The sequence below is a fragment of the Sinohyriopsis cumingii genome, unplaced genomic scaffold (assembly GCF_028554795.1).
Source record: "Sinohyriopsis cumingii isolate HCF-2022 unplaced genomic scaffold, ASM2855479v2 utg000309l, whole genome shotgun sequence".
In the NCBI taxonomy this organism is placed as follows: Eukaryota; Metazoa; Mollusca; class Bivalvia; order Unionida; family Unionidae; genus Sinohyriopsis; species Sinohyriopsis cumingii.
Window position 1 is genome coordinate 157165 of NW_028315887.1, and position 21198 is coordinate 178362.

Genomic DNA, 21198 nt, shown 5'->3' on the forward strand with positions numbered 1-21198 from the left:
TGCCTTTGACGAACGTCCTCGTGGGTCACAAGGGGACTAGATTTATTTAGTCTCTCTTATTCACTGTGTGTAGTCCCTTTGTTTCAAATATTTTATAACCGTTTGATAGTAGTGAACAATTATGTTCATATTTCTTGTACATATTCCTTCATGAGCTTAATAGAAAGATAATAGCCGAAAAATCTAGTGGACATGAATAAATTGGGAGAAGGCTTCTGATGTCATCACAGTAAATTCATTATCAGACTGTTGAATTAAGTAACAACTCACATACATTCTTATCTCTTTCCACACACACACACACACACACACACACACACATATATATATATATATATATATATATATATATATATATATATATATATATATATATATATATATATATATAACATCTGCCCTGGACATAGTCTTTTTATATGGTGAATAAGAAATAAGATAGTTTGTGTCATGGATAACTCATATGGAAACTGGAGTATAATGACAGTGAAAGAACCTTTGTGGAACTGTATAGATCAATCTGATAACTAGAGAAAAGGAAGGAAAGCAGATTTGGTGAAAGTTAACAAATATAAAATCTTATCTATATCTTAGCAGTTCTTGTATTTTTAGGCTTTAAAACACAAAACGAGATGTAAAGGAAACTAATTCGTGCAATGAAGAAAATGCAAACCCAAAACACAACAGTGGTGAGAAATGACAGTAATATAAAACAAATTCACATACGACGCATTAAAGGTAGGTAGTTAACGAAGAACAGTAGTTAACGCAGTGTATTTGTACTCCTCGCATTAGCAACATACATCTACCTAAAATCCACGATAGTCACTACTGCTAATAGTTCGTTTCGATTTCAACCCTTTCCTGAACAAAATCACATTGTAAAGTGTTTACATTCTAGTATTGCGTCTTGCATTCTTTGTTTTACACATACTTATTTTTCTCTTCCTCGATATGAACATTTCCAGAACGTGCACGATTTTCGCTCATTCTTCCGTTGTGATAATCAAGAATTAAAATTCTGCTATTCTACACAAACTCGAACGCACACGCATACAATATATATATATATATATATATATATATATATATATATATATATATATATATATATATATATATATATATATATATATAATCTTAGTATGGGATATATTTCCTCTCGTATTCTGTCAACGTGGAGGGTCCATTTCCAAACATACTAAATTTATGCGGAGACTTTGTGGAGTTTTGCGCATAGCTGACTGTTAAATTCCTGTTATCCAGTTTAGATCAAAATACATAATCTTCTGTATTAGTTTTGGAACTACCTTGTGAGAGTCTCGTTTTCTTGCATGATGCTGAATATAGTCCGTTCCGTTGAGGTGTCCTGTTAAGAAATGAAGAAATCATTGAACTCATGAAATCATTTAACTGAGGGCGAACATAGCTTTGAAAGACATCTTTATCAATGAAGATTATATGTTTAAAAATATTTGGCATTTACCGAAGATGTTCTTTACAGAACATTTGCAATGACCACTTTCTCAAGTTACTTTCTGAAATCAACGAATGTCCTCATCCACAGGATGTAGTATTATTTGTAAACCATTTACTTGGGAAAAAAGTGGTAATTTGTTGTGCGCATGACTTTGTCGAGATTATTCCATTTTTTTTAAAGATAACAGCTGCTTGAAATTGATTTCAAGTTCTGTAGTCCATTCTGTCTATGCTACGAAATGGCATCCAGTTGAAACTAACTTAAAGTTTTGAAAGTTGTTTGAACGTTTGTACTAAATTGATTTCATATGAAAAAGTGAATGCCACAATAGTATTTGGGATATCAGTTTAAGTTCACTTAACGAAGTCTTTATATTTATTTTGCCACATTCTAAAGCTGAAAAGTTTTCAGAGTTTGTTTTACAGATTTGACGTACTGATAAAATGTTTCCTTTCTGTGTATGCATGATCTGAATACATCTTCTTATTTACTATACAGTTTAACACTTGTTCTTTATAATTTGTTTTAAACATCTTCAGAAAGAAAATTTACAGTAAGAGTGAATCAGTAGATGGATGTTTCGGCGATAGACAAGATGCCACTTAGTGATCTCTCATATATATCCATCACAGTGACTTTCCTAACCCAGACTATCGACTGGAGTGTTTGAAATTAATCGACCAGACCTTTAAAACTCTTCCACGGTTTGGAATAAAAGTAAAAGCTGCCTATCATTTTTTATATCGATGGCACCATACTTTATAAATTATATGGTGCTGTTTCCTCCGTGTGAGAATATTTTATATTGATTGTGGATATATTTGTATACAATACATTATGTAATAATATTGAAGCCACACTATATTTGGTATAGACATTATGAGAATATATTATAATAAACAATTATCATTGTGTGTTTCATATAAATGGCAAAAATTTCAGTTTGATTTGTATATGTATTTGAAACAATTTTATGACTTTATCCTATTCTGGGATTATATTATCAGAGCAATGGAGTTTTTCTAACGTCATAGAAAAGATTAAATCACTGTTTCGTTTAAAATCATCAGTCAGGTTTGTTGAAGAGGCTCTAAAGACTGCACGATATTTCAGAATAAGTATCGACCGCTCCGGTGGCCTAGTGGTTAGAACGTCCACCTAGGATGCGTTAAGGCGCAGATTTGAACCCCAGCCGAGTCATACCAAAGACTTCTAAAAATGCTACTAACAGCTGCCTCGCTAGGCGCTCAGCATTAAGAGGTTAGTGTTAGGACTGGTCGGTCTGGTGTCAGGATAATGCGAATGGGTGGAACATGATGATGCCCCAGTGACAGACGTCACTATAAACTGCCTTACTGCAGCCGTCGTAGCCATATGACTGATATATATGTAAAGCTAATTAATTAGTTACAAATTATCTTGGAAGCGCAACGACATAGACTTAGCCAATTTTATAATAAAAAGGAGAAAATACATTATTTGTAATTCTAAGGGAACACACTGCGTTTTTGGGGTTGATTAAGCCATCCATTATGGATGAAGTGAGCAGCGAATATTTTAGCGAAGATCTTCAAGGATGAATTAATCAGTTGTTGTTGTTGTTGTATGGTTTAACGTCATTTTTCAGCACACGATAGGCTATACATGGCGGCCAGTATTAATGGTGGAGGAAGAACCCAGAAAAGCCCGGAACGAACCACCGACCCACGAGAAGCTACTGGCACGCTTTCTCACATATCCACATTAGCCGAATCCGAGACTCGAACCCACTCAGACAGAGGTGAGATGGCAGTGATCCGTAACGGAGAGCGCTTTAGACCACTCGGCCACTCGGGTTCCCGAATTAATCAGAGATATGCCTTTGGTATCATAATATAACTATGGTACATACACTCACTGACCGTGGGAAGAAATACGAAAAAATCGGAAGCAATACATTTTGGCCTTAAGTGATAACATGAACGAAAAATCAATTTAATCAAAGCATCGGGAACATGGATTAAATGAATAAGTGGCACAAAACGGTTGAGATTATTGGACATCAACACTAAAACAGTGGTAGACTTGTTGGTGTGTGTTTGCATAATAGATCAGACGTAATTTGGCCTGATTTACGCTTGAGGGAAATTTATCTAACTCTGTACTTTAGCTTTTTGATCAGTATCGGGAAGATTAACCCTTTTATTTAGCAGAGCCTGATGTGAAAATAAAATCATTTTTATTAGGTCGAAAAAGTATTTCACAATTCATGGCCACCTGTTTGTGCACTTTCCCCCAAACTATGAAGTGCTTGCTTACATACCACATTATATCAATAAGATGATAAGACAACGACGAAAGATTAAAACAAATGAAAATTTAATAATAGACAAAAGCTTTTGTCTATATATAAGAACCTCAATGGCATTGGGACGCAATCAATACAAAGGTGTATGACTTGGGAAATATGAACTCTGTTCAGAACATGTCCCTGTGAATCGCATTTACCTGCATTGCATACTGGTCTCAGTGCTCGATTTTGCTTTTCTACCTTTTCGCTTATCTAGTTGCAGCGGTCATACAGATCAGCCACGAAAATACAAACAATATCTGATTGAGCTCAATTTTGGTGACATCAGGTTTCAGTTGCAGGTGGCTGACATAAGTAAGTTTGAACAACTCAAACTAATATCGACATTAATGTGTTTGTTGGGAATCAAAGCCTGCAGCAACTTTGACTATCCACGGTGAAGCATGCAATAGCTAATCTTGCGCGTATAGATGCCTGAATAACGGTTCTGCAAGTAAGTGTACGGGTAAATCAATCCACATTAGCTTTGCCACGATATAAGTTAACTTGTCCAACAGGACGGAGCACCTTATTTTGTTAACAATGCAGTAACTGCTCTCACAAATTCTTAATTTGGATCGACTTGTAAAAGCCAACGCCATTTTAGAGGTGAACGTGCATCTATACAGCGCTTCCTGAATCTTTATATGTCACCGAACTCAGATTCTTCCTTGGTACGGACATGTAAATTTGCCAATTTAACCAACCTTAATGAAGCAATGTCATGGGTGACATTTGCTGCGATTGTAAACCTTTCAACAACAGTTTTACCTTTTCAATAACCGTGAAGAATGTAGAATGTTCTTTTGGATAAATTCCGCTCAGAAACTACGCTCTTTTTTATTTATGTTTATTTGCTGTTTATTATATCATTATCATTTACCTCCAATGAGTGGACATTGTCTACCTAATAGCCACACAGAACAATCTCAGAATTCATGCCTCCATCTGGCGATTTCTTCTGCCGACTGTAGGAAATTTTGCTTCTAAGTCATAGTTGAGAGTTATAAGTGCACGTTGATGTGCACATACATCACTTGATGCTCAAATTCATCTCCATAACGTGCAGTATCGATGTGGTCTATTGCAGTTTCTTCTACATTTATTTGTTTGTTAGAATGAAGTCCAGGCGAAATGTAATTGATCCAGGAAGTATTTTCGCCATGTGCTCCAGGTAGCGTCTTCAATTCAGCAGCGATATCACCGCCAGGCGACTGGTTTAGACCATGCGCGCGAGACTTGTTTGGACCAGAAAGGTACCACAAAGGTGAACGCTTTTGCCCTACACTAAGCACAAGTTCGAGCGATCGCAGCGCGACCATTAGATGTTTGTACTCGAGTTGGATTTGCAGTACGTGCTTTTGTGTGACATCTCACAGGAAATGGTATTAGAGAGTGATATAAAAAGTGTCATACAACAATTGACATTCAACACTGTATCACGGCAAAGGAAATTCGCCATCATTCACTTATTTGATCAGGCAAAGGACAAACTATCCAAGAATGATTACACGTTTCCAAGTTCGCGTGTTGGTTATTGACCCAGGGAACACACCGTTGCTACTGAATATGACTTTGAGATAGTTACCATGGAATAGGTTGTACATAATTGCGCCGTCAGCGGACGGTCAACCGTGTTATGATACCACCAAGAAGTATATCGTGCATCGGTAATTTTGTTTCTACAATAGATGAAACTCATATCATTGACGATTTTGGTCAATGTGGAAATAATCTTGCCATATACTGTGATGTGATGCTTGAACACCAAAACCCTCCCTAGAGGATATTTTGCCAAACCGACATACAAAAATAAACGATAAACAAGCCTTCACAAAGTTTTCCGCCACATATACAACAGGTTCATTATATTTCGCAAACGTTGACACGTATGGCCTTGTAAATATTCATTGGACTTTGTGTGTCATTGACTACTCGTAGGACGAGTTTCGGATTATGTTTGCTGAGGTCGTCCAGGACCCATATAGTTTGCTCACAATTGATTTGACTTTAACATCCGAAAAATGTTCAGAATGTCTGGCCACCAACGTGTCTCACAAAAGCTTCTAATAAATCAAATTATAACTGTAACAAGCATATACCATGACAAAATCCGCCAGCGATGCCATACCAGAGCTGCTGACTGACGTAGTAGCCACGTGCGATCAACTGGAGATTTCAAGCTGATGCACGCAAACGTGTCTAATATATGTTACAGTCAAGATGCAGCAGAGGGGGTGAACATACCTTTTTGTGGAAGCGTCCAAAAACCGAAATAAGCCTTCGTAAACAAAAGGGATTAATAACCTTACAAATCAAAAAATCTAACTACAGAGGACTCGCTCCGAGAGATCCTCAAAGAGTTTTCCTTTGGGTTAGTCCACGTTATTTATCCGACCGTAAACTTGTCGCGAGCAAGTACATTACAAAAACGAACCAACTTGAGGTCCCGCCCCCTCTGCTGCTATTAATTTATCCAATATTTTATCAAGACCTACACGATAGCTTGTTATGGGATCATGTAGTGCTATTGTTATAAATCCATGCGGAGTAGCTTGCGCTCGTGAAAAGAAGTTCTTCAATTTAATTATATCCATGTCACCGCTGCACCAAGTTTGATGAATATTTCTCATCGTGTGTGCATCAACTCCATTAAACACAACTAAAATATTACAGTTATCTCTGATCACTTTTGATATTTGTGTGTATCGTTGAGTAACATAAATGACATCGGTGTTTTTATGCATACCTCGAGAAAAATCCTAGCTGGATTTAATTGTTTGTCCAGCATCACATCATCATATACAACTAAGTTATTAATAAATCCGTCTATGGAATCTACTGATGGTGCTTCATCAATATCGGTTATAAACTCGATAACATCGTTATCTTTATCCAGTAATCGCGCGTTTTCCTTAAAATCTTTAAGCACATCATAACATCGTTGATCATCAACTGACGGGGATACCAAATAGAATTTATCCCACTTTAACCATCTCATTATAAGATTAAGTAACAACTGTGTCTTTCCACTTCCAGATGGTCCTATTATTATCATTCTGATGGAATTCGGTAACGCAGAATGGAGCTTGACAGGTTTTCGTTTTCTTGTCGCTGAGAAATCAATTATATCCATGCTGTATAACATAATTATGGATTTATATTGTATGAAGTGCAGGACGCGTACCCCGACGGATACACTAGCAACTATTACCACAAAAAGTAACAGATCAGCGGTTAAGGGTAAGTGTACGCGGTGTGGTACAAAGAAATTTAAATTTATTCCCGGTGATAAGTCAAGGACAAAGTCAGCGTTAAAAAACAAAAATAATTAAAAAAAAGAAAAAAATGGAGATGATATTGCAGCAAAATTAGACAAATTACCGGGAACTCTGTGGGCTAAATACCCAGGAGAAAAACATCTACCAGGATATAATTATTGCGGTCCTGGTCCTCGACTCGATATCAGGCTTGATAATCAGGATCAACAAAAACCAGGCGAGGAACCAATAAACGCTATTGATAAAGCATGTCATCTTCATGATGTGGCTTATAAAAGCAATGATCTACAACATAGGCATGTTGCAAATGTGAAATTAATTCATGCGCTAAATTCTATTAAAAAAACAAATATCAAAGAAAAATTAGCTAATTGGTTAGTAAGATCCGCGATGAAAGGTAAATTAGCGCTAGGGGCTGGTAATGTATAAGTGGAATCGATTTATTATTCTCCAATTGGATACTGGAAAAGTAAAGCAGCAATTAGTAAACTAGCTACTGCAGCAAAAGTCAAGTACTCTACAGCCGCAAAATGGTTATCCAAACAGGCAATATGGCAAATTTATTTACCACCACCTAAGCAAATTCACTTTGCACATTTCAATGTCAATGTTCCTAATGAAGTTCATCAAGCTGATATATTATTTCTACCACATGATACCGTTAAAACTGGTGACGTCAAATAACATACAAGTACGCGCTAACTGTTGTTGATGTTGCGAGTAGATATAAAGATGCAGAACCTCTATCAATGAAAACAGCATCTGAGGTAGCTTCTGCGTTTGAACGACTTTATCAACGAGGACCTGGACCACAAGGTGGTCTGCTATGGCCACAGCTGCTAAAGGTTGATCCTGCCAAGGACTTTCTTGGTCCAGTATCATCGTTGATGAAGCGACATCATGTCAAAATACGACGAGGACATACTGCAATTCACCGTCATCAGGCAATCGTTGAACGATTTAATCGAACACTCGCTGAGCGGTTATTTGGATATCAATACGCGAAGGAATTTATTCAGGATACGAGATCTCACGAATGGGTTGCATGATTACCAAGTGTGATAGCAGCGTTAAATAATGAGATTACTCGAACAACCAACATGAAACCCATATACCTACACAACGACATGATCTTTCATCACAGGCAGTATTAGGTAATACCACTGTGAGATACTTATATGAGCCCGGTAAACTTGAAGGCGGTACAAAAAGAGCGACTGATCCTTTTTGGAGTATTACCACACACATGATATCTAACATAACTAGATCTACCGGTAGACCAGCAATCTACAGACTGGATTCAACTGCTCCTCAACGTGGATTTGTACGTGAACAATTACAAGTAATTCCCGAAGACACTCAGTTACCGCCGCGATCACTTAACTAGCACTGGTGCCAGCGCCGCGACGTCAAATAACACTCAAGACAGGTCAACATCGTGTTCTCACGTGTATGACCAAGACTGTTATTTTTTCTATCTACGATAAATTGTCTTGGATCATTGTTCAGATACCGCCACAGCATTATACAATTACAACTTGCACAATGATTAGTCTTTTGTTGTTTTAGTGTGTTAACATATTCAATATCAAGATCAAAATCGCGTTTGTTTGTTTTTTTGTCAGTCTGTGTATAACCAGCCAATTTATTTTCTTATTATATCACCGTCGAGGTCATCATTGATCACTGACGAGTCCATGATAAATCTCCGCATTTGAGATATTTTTCTAACTCGAGACACTGCAAGATAAACTAAGTTCGACCATTCGATGTGATCATCAACGATCCAAACAGCTGTATCAGTAATAGTCAGTACTTGTGATGAACGAATCGTCATTGCGTATCCTAGCGTCCACGGGGAATTATTAGCGTGTATCGCATCTTCAACAACATTGACATCAACTGCGAAAATGCCATTCAACACAAGATTCTGTTTCCTTGACTCGGTCTGTCCTTTTATATCAACGTCAATATTTTGCCGTCACGTATCTGCTGGTCGATAACATAACGGAACTGGCAACGTTGGAAACTTTTCTCGTTGTAACTGAAACAACTCCCGTTGAAGCCTATCACGAACTATCTTTCTACTTGCAACTATCAAACCGTTTGGTCTCCACGCGCGCAAAAAGTCGTTCATGGGTGTTCCTGAAATTATCTCGCTCATTACTTCACATTGAATTTTATTCGGTTGTAGTCTGATTAATTCTTTTAATTCTCCTTATTCTGCATCATGCGTTCTATGATCATCAGTTATTTCTTCATAGTAATCAACGAAATGTTTCAACCAATCATGTGGAGATGGTCCTTATATATGTGGTGGTTGACCGTGATCGCAGAACATTATCACGGCAGTATTTCTTGTTAATAACGAATCAAGAAATGTTTTTAATACTTCCGACGACACAGTACATATTTCATCCCAAACGATAATCCTTGGAATATATTTTTCTCCCATCCTTGAAGAAGTCCGTGTATCACCCTTCCATCGGAAGAAGCTGTGATAAGTACATGATTGTACTTCTCGTTGTTTCATTTCTCGCGCGAGTCTGTGTGTAGGTGTCAGCACGATCAAATCTGAATTCTGAAATAGTTCGATCGCTCGAGTGGTTTTGCCAGAACCACCAGGTCCGTTTAGATAAACGGTCTTGTGTCTGGTTATTGGATCATATACCGATGGTGCAGAAGATGTCTGATTTTTTTTGTGCCTGATTTTATCAGGTAAATATCCTAAACCGCAACATCAGCGGATTCGGAATAATCGAGTATATAATCCGTTTTTATTCTCCACGAACCCCACGATGCACAAGTGCCTATGCTTAATTTTTCTAACAGTATTGAATATTTTTTGCTTATATAAAACGAATCCGTAGCGACTCTGACAGCAAACTTAGAAACCTTATTTATCATTGATAATAGATTTATCGAAACGTATGCGAGCATTGAAGATCTTAAATGAGTAAACTGCGGTGACTCACCGTCCATGTAGCTCACAATTGTACATAGTTTATTTCCATTTGGCAAGAAAGCTATTTCTTGACTTATAAATGTGTTCTTATTCGTTGTATCAGCGATTATAAAATCTAACTCAGCATCGTCCATGATCAATCTTGTACAATGTCGTTTATGATCAAATGATCCTCCTTGGGTGAACTTGCCAATTATTTTTCTTTTTGCTGTGGTAAACAAACTTCAGTATGTTTTCGATATGATATAATTGCTTCGCTGATCGTCAGCGATATTGATATCGCACAATCAAGCATATACCGTAATAGTACTATTGATACCCACGTTTTTTTTGAAAAATGTTTTCCAAACCAAGCATAACAAATTGGATGAAGACCCATAGCAAACTCGAATGACTCGATACAAGCGAATCCAGTCAGGTCAAAATCCGGTAATGGTCCATTTATCGATACTCGCGTCATTTCGTGTGTGGGGTGACCGAATCTTTTAAAGTATACTGAACAATATCCGTATCCGAGAAAACTTCCCGGATAACATGCAACCATATCAACAGAAATAACATCTCTGTGATCGTATTTAGTATTCCACAATCCGCCGTGTCCGCATTCGACGCAACTCGATATTATATCATTGAGAAAATCAAATCCAGTTGGTTTCTACGAATTTTTCTTTCTAGCAAAATGATCTGCAACTGACGAAACAGTAAAACAGTTGCTTAATAGTTCGTCAGTATCATCAGTATATTGCAGTGTAAGATTTTCCATTTTCTTGTGAAGAAGATCTGTTCGATAAATAACGCCATTCGGTTTTACAAACTGATCAAATTTACTTTTTTCTTCCATATCTGATTCGTCGTTAGAACTCTGAAACAGCCATACTGACACAAGATCGTTTTTACTTATTTCGCTAATAAAATCAAACATATCTCCGCGATAGCATTTAACAGTTCGATTTCGTGGAAATGTTGTTACTGCGTTAGGCCACGCATGTGCGATAGGATCAATGATTCTAATTGAGGCTCCTTTCGATTTATATTTTGATTCATATAAAATCTCTCCTGTTTTCGTCGCTACGGTTATTGGAAAAAAAATTTCTAACTCAGCGACATCTTTGATAGACGCTCCGGTATCTTTAACCATTTCTCCCCACGTGTTTATTATTTTACGTCTTTTATCCGTTAGAACGTTTCCACGAGTCGAAACGGTAAAATGTTCTGTTACTCGTTCAACTACACAGTTTATTTTTGAAAATTTCATCGGGCTAGCTTATGAACGCTAGGTTTTTCATTTATCACATAGATTCCAGAAATAACTGCTGTTACAGGATATGCTCGTTCATAATACGATTTGTCAATACCGGTCAATAGACCTGGTTTGGAATCTTTACTTAGTCCGACAGTTTTTTTTTCACCCATGTGTACAGGATTATATTTGTCACGGATAATCCAATCATTTGTTTGTGCAAGTATGACAAATTTTATTCTGAAAAGATATTTTCGATTGCTTTGATGTTTAAGGAGGTAGTTAATGACAGTTGCCGTTCGTTTGTTGTTCATCGTAGCGTTGATACCTTTGGCCTTGACTTTGTCAATGCGTATAGTCTTGAACGTTGACCATACATGAGATGCACCATCTGTGTGAAATACTTTCTTGGAGTCGTGAATTATATTGATCAAACTTTTATTTTTCGGATCAACCAGATCTTCCATCGGTAGGTCAGGAGACGTTCTGTCGATATTAAATTTATATGTTTCCCAGGGATTGATTCTTGATAATCTATCGAATTCGTTCATATTATATTTCAAGCAAGTATTTAAATTAAAATATTATATATACAATGTCTCGATGCAAATGGCTCATAATCGGTTCATTGACCCCTGTAATAAATCCTGTAAAATAGAATTCTGCGGACAACACTTGCAGAGCGTTCATAGAGGTTGTTTAGGACCAATACCATGTCTGCGATGTGGTGTTGGAGTACGAGGAAAACACAGTTGTGTGCGCGTTGTGCTGTAAAAATATCCCGAGCTTAAAAGATATTATGATAAAAAAATAATGACCCTGACAGAGTCAATGACAACGCTATAAACTCCGTGGAGTATTATCTAATTAAGTTTTCAGGCAAATTATGATTTAAACAAATGATATTACATATATGGAGCAAAATATGAACCACGAGTTTATAAAGCATCCTACAATAACAAACTACCAATCAAATCGTGATGGTATGATTAGACACTGTAGGTTGAAAAAAACAGTTGGTTCTGTTAATAAATTCGGTTATCTAGTGATTAATACTAAGGGAAATAAACATTATTTCTGTCATCGACTCACATACGACTGTTTCTTCGGAGTGATCAAAGAGGGTCTTGTGATCGATCATATTGACGGGAATCATCAAAATAATAATTTGTTTAACCTTCAAGCTGTTACACAGAGCGAGAATAATATACGTGGTAATACTAGGAGACGTAAAACAACCGGAAAGAGGGCAGTAAAATCTACAAACATAAAAACTGGCGAAGAAATTATATTTCAATCAATTAATTCAGCTGAGAGATATGTTGATATCTGCCGGCGTTCGGTACAATTTTTTGCGGAAAATGTATATAAATCCGCCTTCTCTAAAAAATATAAACAAAGAATCATGTTCCAATATCAATAATGGAGATAAACTATCATCTTTAGCAAATAATTACCTTAAAGTATATATATATATATTTTGGGGACCCAGTATTGTACACTCGTATACTACTCATTTTTCGACTTGAGCGAAAGGGAGATAATTCTTTAAATATACATTTTTTCGTAGATTTCTGATTTTTATGGTCGTAATTAGTCAATTAACCATCTAAGTCGTAATTAATATCAATAATTATACTCGTAGAAGGATATTTATGGTTTTTTAGCTTACAAAATAGAAGAATAAACGTATGTTACATCGTACAATATAGCGAGTTAGTTTTAAAACTGTTATGAGAAATCGAGGCAGAACATGCTGTTTGAGTGCAGATATTTACAATCTGTTTAGAAACCGCTGTTATAATGCAGAAATATATATAGTTGACAGTGTGTTCAGAAACCAATCTGTAGGTAACTATAACACGTTTGATGGTGCAGTGGGTGAAAATAATTCAATTTTAGGATACTATCGCTATTATGATAAAGGACTGATTTTTTCAAGGCAGAAACCAGTTTTAATACAGAAATTTTTACAATTTATTCAGAAACCGCTGTTTTAATGCAGATATATATAGAGCTTACAATCTATTCAGAAACCGAACTGCAGATATATAATAATTTCTGGAACGTATAATTGTTAGATGATTCGATAGCTCAGTTGATAACGTATCGGACCGTGATACTTGAGGTCCCAGGATCGAATCCCATGGCTGACAACTGTCAGTGATTACGCTTATTTGCGATTTTTTTATAATTAACTGGGGCCTCACCAGCCTTCGAAACTCAATAGAACCCCATCACACCACGTCACCAGTGGTGGATACATGTTTTGTATCACCCCGGGCTGATTACGTAGGGGGTGTTCTGTTGAGCGTAGAGAATGGCCCCGTACATGTTGTGCCGTCCTTAGAAATATGTAATATTACCACGTGTTGTGCCAGAAATAAGTAAATATTATAAATAATACATGTTGTGCTGTCCTTAATTAAGATTTATATGCTATGCTGTCCTTATGTGTATCCTCTAAACTAGGAGTTTATACAAGGATTGTGCTGTCCTTAGAAATAAGTAAATATTACTACGTGTTGTGCTGTCCTTATGTGTATCCTCTAAACTTGCTAAAATATGGTGGTAAGCTAGGAGATTATATGAGGATTATATGTTTTGCTGTCTTCACCAAACACACCCTCTTGAACCTCTAGACAGTTGCTTGGAGTTTATGGAGATTATATGCTGTGCTGTCCTTAACATCCTCCTGCACATGGGTATATTTTTTTATTTTAAATATATATATATATATATATATATATATATATATATATATATATATATATATATATATATATATATATATATATATATATATATATATATACTAAATAATGAACCATGAAAATATCAATGATGTAATTGTTGCTATTAAAAAATTAGAAAAAGACAGTATTAATATATCTGATGAACTGAATCCTGAAAAGATTGTTTCTAATTTTAAAATTTTAGAAGAATGTAAAAATGATGACGGTTATGTGCTCCCATCTGAATACAAGTTCATAAAACGAATTCAGGCGGCGATGTTCCAGTCACTAGCTGCGGTAAAGGATGATCAAGTCAAGGAATTCGTTCCTCTCTCTGCCGCAGTAGAAAAAATTAGATCGGAGTTATCGCACACATACGAGGCAAAGAAAACGATTAGTACTCGTAAAATACAATTAAGAAAAATTATGTTAGCGAGTAACTTTGTTACTGGTGAAACGACCGAACACGTGTAATATTTTATTTATTCTGAAAAATTTATAATATTCTGAAATATTTTATTTATTCTGAAATATTTTATATTATTCTGAAATATTTTATTTATTCTGAACTATTTTAGATTTATATTATTCTGAAATATGTTATATTTTATTATTCTGAAATATTTTATTTTCCATAAAATCTGATCGATTTGTATAATTTTGAGTACCAACCACCATATCAGGATTACAAAATTCATCGATTTGTATAATTTTGAGCACCAACCACCATATTAGAATTAACAAACTGATCGATTTGTATTATATTGAGTATCAACCACCAAATCAATTTCAGAACAATAATAAGATATTTCTGATAAAATAAAATATTTCTGATAAAAAAAAACAATATTTCAGAATAATAATAAGATATTTTTGTAATATTTTTTGCAAAACTGATCGATTTTGTTAATTTTGAGTACCTAATTACATATCAGGATTACAAAATTGATCGATTTTGTTCATTTCGTTCAAACGCCATATCAGAATTAACAAACTGATCGATTTGTATAATTTTGACTACCTAACTACATATCAATTTCAGAATTTAAAAAAATATTTCTGATGAAATAAAATATTTCTGATAAAAATAAAATATTTCTGATCAAAGATCATTGCGATAAAAGTCTTACGACAGAAATCTACGATTTCACATACAGATTTACAACTAGTTTTTCCCCACGCAGATCAATTAAGTGTCCAAGGTGGTCAGTTAGTTTAAAATTTATTCGTGTTAACATATTAGTATGACACGGCAGATAAACAGGATTGGATGGTACTTGCATGATCAAATCCCCAGGGGGAAGTTGTGATGTGAACGTGTATAAGATATATCCTTGTTGAGCCTGATTTGATTTTCCTAGACCTATTTGATAGCTACCATCGATCACATCACAAATTAGATTAACCGCGATTGTGACGTTATATTAACGATTCCTGGTGAGATATGTCTACCGCCACCGTGTGGATCATTATTGTATCTAAGAACAGTTGCTGCTGGGGCTATTTTTCTCCACGCAGCTAGTATTTCAGGAAAGATTTTATTGATAAGATCATTGAGTAATGATAATAGTTCGCCGGTTTCAAATCCTGGTAGTGTAAAATTTAATAAATCTGCTTCACTTATTTTATAATGATCAATATATGATTGTTTGATACTATTTTTTCTCCTGTATCTATATAATTATTTGCATTTATTAGTTCAATAATAGTTTGATTAAAATATTTAAGATCTAATACAATTTGATTTAAATGTTGTATCGTTGCAATGATCTGATGTTTGAGATTGATATTGGGATACTCCAGAATGTAATTCTTAAATAAATGTGCTAATGTCGTTAATGTAGTTGTGTATTCAGTTTTAATTTCATTAGCCCTTGATCTGAAATTTCTTTCATAAACAATATTAATTGAAGTATTTTATCATAATCAATGATAGAAAACGGTACCATAGGATATAATTTTCCATCATGAATAATACCATAAGTATCCTTGTCAGTCCATGGATACAAATTTCGGTATTCTAGAGTTGTTATAAATTTTCTTTCATCCGTGAGAAATTCAACTAATTTTGGTTCTGGTGGTCCTTCATGCACTGGGGGAACATCCGGCCAACTTAGTACGGATCTTATCGTTGACTGATAAATATCAACGCATAATCAGGAGAATGTATCTCAACCGTAGAAGATAGCGTCGGCTCATGAACGTTAATTGATATTTTTGACTCTCTTCCGGTTATTGATTTTATTCTGCGCTGAAATTCTTCACTGATTTGTTCGATCTCATAACTACCAGTTGGTGTTCCAACAACAACCCAGTCAGGTGTTCCATCCGGTTTATTCTTATTAGCAAATACAAGTGAATTACTTGCTGGTGTACCATTAAATGATCTCGATCTGATATTTGGCCAATTATGGTATACTCGTAATTGCGCTAGTGCAATTTCTTTTACTGGAATTGCTGCTGGAAAATTGATGCTAAATTCAGGATTAATCGAGTTTACTGAGATCATCGATGTTTTTGGTGGAGTTGTGTCTGTCACGATCTGCTGGAGTAATTCCGTCATTGCTAATACTCGTAGCTTTAACACCAGCGCAGCTGTATATTTTAATCTTATCTGAAAACTCGAAATCAGATATAATTCCATCACTGAGACTCGCTGATAACAACGAAGATAATTTCGAGTATGCGAACGTCGCTGTATGTAATCTTATCATGTAATCGGATAATTTTTCATTCGTGCAGGGACATATTTTTTTGCAATAATATTAAGAACACCTGCAATCGTTGTTGTAGCTGAAATACAAATAGTTACAGCTACTGGTGCCATCATTGTCATTGTTGATAATGTCACACCGGTCGCAGCAACGGCAGCGGATACTGAATAAACGATCACGTCGACGATAACTAGTCGTCGTCGATATATTTTTATTTTTATTGTATATTGTTCGACGATATTTTTCAACGCTGCTTGCCATTCACGTGCTTGATTGTACCTGTATTGAGATGCATCGTCATTTTGAACGTCGATTGGGGTACCCATTATTATTTTATGCAGTAAATAATTGAGGTGTTTCAGCTACAAATTCCAAACACCACCAGTAAGATACTGCGTTTAATGTCTTATCAGCTGCTTCCAGAATAAATATTTCTTCGTTTCCTTTATTTAATATGATAGACACAACCCCGGAAAGGGTATCAGTTGAATGACACCATGGATACCTTGTAAATATTTCAAATTTTGCAGCACTGAACACAGACAGCCTGTACACGCCAGTGACAGTTGCGGTATATTTTATAGTTTTATTTTGCTGCGACCATGTTGCGGAGCCAGATGATAATGTGTATACGATGTTGATAATATGCCCGGGAATTATCTCGGGTGGAATTTTAATCAAACTGGTTTTATTAACTATCTCAGGAATCCCCGCTACGATGTCTTGCTGTTTTTTTTTAATTGTGTCGATGTTCGTCTTGATATCAACGAGCTTTGGGTCAACAGTCAACGGATTACCAAAAAATTCATCTGCGGTTTCGTCAAGTTTTCTAAAATTTCTGCGGAGATTTGTAAACGCGTTTGCGTGAACGTCATACTCGGCCCGCACCATGGATAGTTTACCATCTACGGTGTTGTAGTTAACGTCAAAGTATTTTTTCGCTGCGGCATCTTCGTCGGATGTTCGATTTTTCAAAACTACTATCTTATGTTGAGTTCTCCCCTCATTGTGTCACCGGTGTTTTTCACGCGATTAGCAACATTTGCTGTAATTTGATCTCTGATGGTTGTAAACGATACACTTGAATCCCTGATTTTTCTGCTCTCAGTAAACACAGGGATATTATCCGTAACCGTACCGAGTACTCGTCGAACTATATTATTCCATTTGATATTGCTGGTTTTTAGTTTACCATATCGATCCTGAAAAATAACAACCTCATCTGGGTATACTCCAGAGAGGTTCATAATATGAGCGAGCTCATCTTTAGTCGCGTACTTCGACAGATCAATATCATCGGACTTTTTGTTAACTGTAGAAGAAGATCTTATTCCGTAAATATCAACCATTATATAAGATCTAAGATCTGTTTAAAATGAATAGGTTCCTTGTATAATCATGCACGACTTTATGTGGTGGTTTGGATGATTTTGATATAGCGTTAAGTACATTAATTACTCCAAGGCCGCATATTGGCGGATCTGTCATTGTTTGTGTGGGTAGCGTTGAATACCAAACTTGTGCATGAATTGGCGCGATATACTTGATAAACTTACGCGGTGGTGCTAACCCATATCAATCAAAATAAACGATTCCACGTGGATCAACCGCTTATGATACCAAATGAGTACCTAATCATGAATTCGAGTCGAGATTAATAATACCTGTTTCGAGTTCGGTTGTTTCGGTAATTGATCTCGCATAAAAACTCCTAAAGTTTTTTTTATTTTTTAATTGTTTAGCAGCATCGAGTAAATCAAAAATTGATGCTGGAGCGTCTAACGAATTGATCCTGAAAGCCTCAGACCTCGTCTCCAACGAGATCCCGGTAATCTTAGACCAGCTCCCTTTTTTATATCCTCGCCCTGATTTTTTATCTTTTGAGTCATTCCAGCAGCGGTTCCAGTAGCACTAATGCGGCTGCTTTTGCTACGGCTGGAGCGGCAGCAGCTATTAACGCTGGTATTGCTGCAAGAAGTGTGAAAATACCACCTGTTTTAACCATATCCTTGATGGCATTCGGAGAAAGAACAAGTTGAACTCCAGTTTTTGCTTTCAGTGCTTTATTGAAAAGTTCTACTTGATTCTTGGTTAGTGACAGTTTATTTGGACTACCACTAGAAATCTGATGATGTGTCAACGTTATTTTTGTTCCGCAGATTTTTGTTGAATTTGATTGTACTTTTTTAATCTCACAAGGAGCCAGAGTGACATTAACGTGATCGTATGACATTTTATGATAAATACATGCCATGCTCCAAATAATGATTATAGATTTTCCACTGGTGCATCAACGACTCTCATTCGACCACTACCACCTTCAAGTAACATTGCTTTATCGCTGAATATAACCGCGATTGCTCTGTAATTAACACCATCACCTGTTCTTGTTGTTGTTTTAAGATGTATATCAACAACAGATTGCTTCCATAAATCAAGATGCTCCAGTGAAAAATAATAAATCGGATGCAAAGTTCTGAAATCATATTGTGATATTTGTAACCCAGTATCTACATTTTGAATGACATTAAACGATGGTATACACACCCTATATGATTTTCTTCATAATTAAATTGTATATTTTCTGTTGGTTCTTGTTGTCCGTTTATCCGTTAAGAAATATCTGTGATACCTAGTTTATCAAATATCATCTGAGTACGTTCCTGATTTTTTTAAACGATCATAGTTCTGAAACGCAATAAATATATGCCGTGGTGCAGAAACACCTTGTTGTGATGCTATATGCCATGTAAACTAACCGTTAGTATCACTTTGTATACTATCCGTGCTTGTTGTTAACCATGACAACAAGGATTTACCACCTGTGTCCATGAAAGAAAGCAATTTTCGTTCTTCTGCGATCGTTGGAGTCATTACCGCCATCCACAACGATAGTTTTTTAGTATTACTTTACCAGCATCACCAGCAGGTCTCCACAGAGCGTCGTTTCTTACAAAAACAACCGTGTGTCTAGCTCCAAAAATAACTTTTCTAACATTTCTACAAAATCCAAAAATATGCCATAGTGGAATTGTACATGAAAAACTTCTATTGGCTCCTAGCAACATATTTTTACGCGTTGCAAATCCAAAGTTGAAATTTGGGTTAGCACCACGAACTACTGGAGTCACATCAGCATCATCCTTTCCGACACAATTTCTTGGTCGTCTTATATTATACTAATCGCTTTCAGGGTGACCAGTATTATCTTTTACAAACATCATCGTGAGACCTGCTGATCTTGTATAATCATCACAATATCTTGCTGGACCAATTATTGTTGTAGCAATGTCGACATCATTCTGAATTACCTCGATATTTTTTCCATCAATCAGATAGGCAGCACTACTAAACAGTGCCATAATCCCGTTGTTGATAAAACCAACTTTTACTGCATCTGCGTAATTAGCATCGTTTGTTCTTACAATTGTACCTTCTACCTCAATAAAAGCCTCAGCGGGTAGAAGATATCAACTTGTGTAATGAACTTGTAGTTCAATTCTTCCACCTTGATCTGGTATTTGTGTGTCATAAGAATAAATCTGACAATCACGTACCGATTCATCTTTAAGGACAGGTGCTTCCATATCGGATGCTTCGTCGGATATGCGCTTAAACATTTTATTATAATTATTTTCCTCTAACACGAGAATCATCGTGTTCGGGAAATTCCACTCCCTGATATTAAATTCGAAATAGCATTCCCTGGTTCACCGAGTCCTTGATCTGCTAATGCTGCCAGTTTTTGATTTGCAGCTAGATTTATTATTTTACTTACGTCTGCGGGCATAATTTCAGTACTTGGTAATTTTGTTGGTTGTGATCTTCGTCGCATTAATCGTGCTAGTCTATCTTTGATCACCGAGAACACCTTACCAGCAACATTGACAATTGCACCAGGAGTTTTTTCACGTATAATATCAAGGCGCTACTTATGGAGCTATCCTTGTAAATAATCACCGTACAACATCACCAAGTGCATCTTCGTAAATAGCTCTGTAGATTGGTAATCGTGAGTTTACTGCTCTGACTGGTACGGATTTACGATGATTATTGTGTACGATCATCTTATTTTATTTACCATTTTTCTAACAACTAGTCACTGTAATCATCAACAAGTTCATCGATAAGTTTTCGGTAAACACCGATATCCATAATACCACCTTGGAATAATCGATGACAAATATCAGCTGCTTCATTGGTTATTTCTGGTTAGTTATTTCCGGCACGTTTTCCCCCAATGAGAACTTCTAACAGTGACACGTCATTGAGGATATTAGCAGAACAAACAAAATTATTTCCCAAACCACTACCAGTAGCACCTGGTGTATCATAAAATTCTTCTTCTGGAGATTGTGGTGGATTAGTTTGTTGCTGTGGAGGAGGTTGTTGTGCTTGCAAAGGTAAAGGAAGTTGATATGAAGGTTCTTGCTGTTGTTTTGTACTTATTTTGT

At 36.1% G+C, this 21198-nt stretch overlaps 1 protein-coding gene across 2 annotated transcripts in view; it reads right to left on the reverse strand.

Moving 5' to 3' along the window:
- Nucleotides 1-21198, reverse strand: part of LOC149774358 (tripartite motif-containing protein 59-like) — a 121445-nt gene that overhangs the window by 24239 nt on the left and 76008 nt on the right. For both annotated transcript variants that reach the window (XM_089945379.1, XM_089945378.1), the window contains exon 7: nucleotides 1311-1369. In XM_089945379.1, the coding sequence (XP_089801505.1) occupies nucleotides 1311-1369 (59 nt within the window). The remainder of the gene's footprint in view (nucleotides 1-1310; nucleotides 1370-21198) is intronic.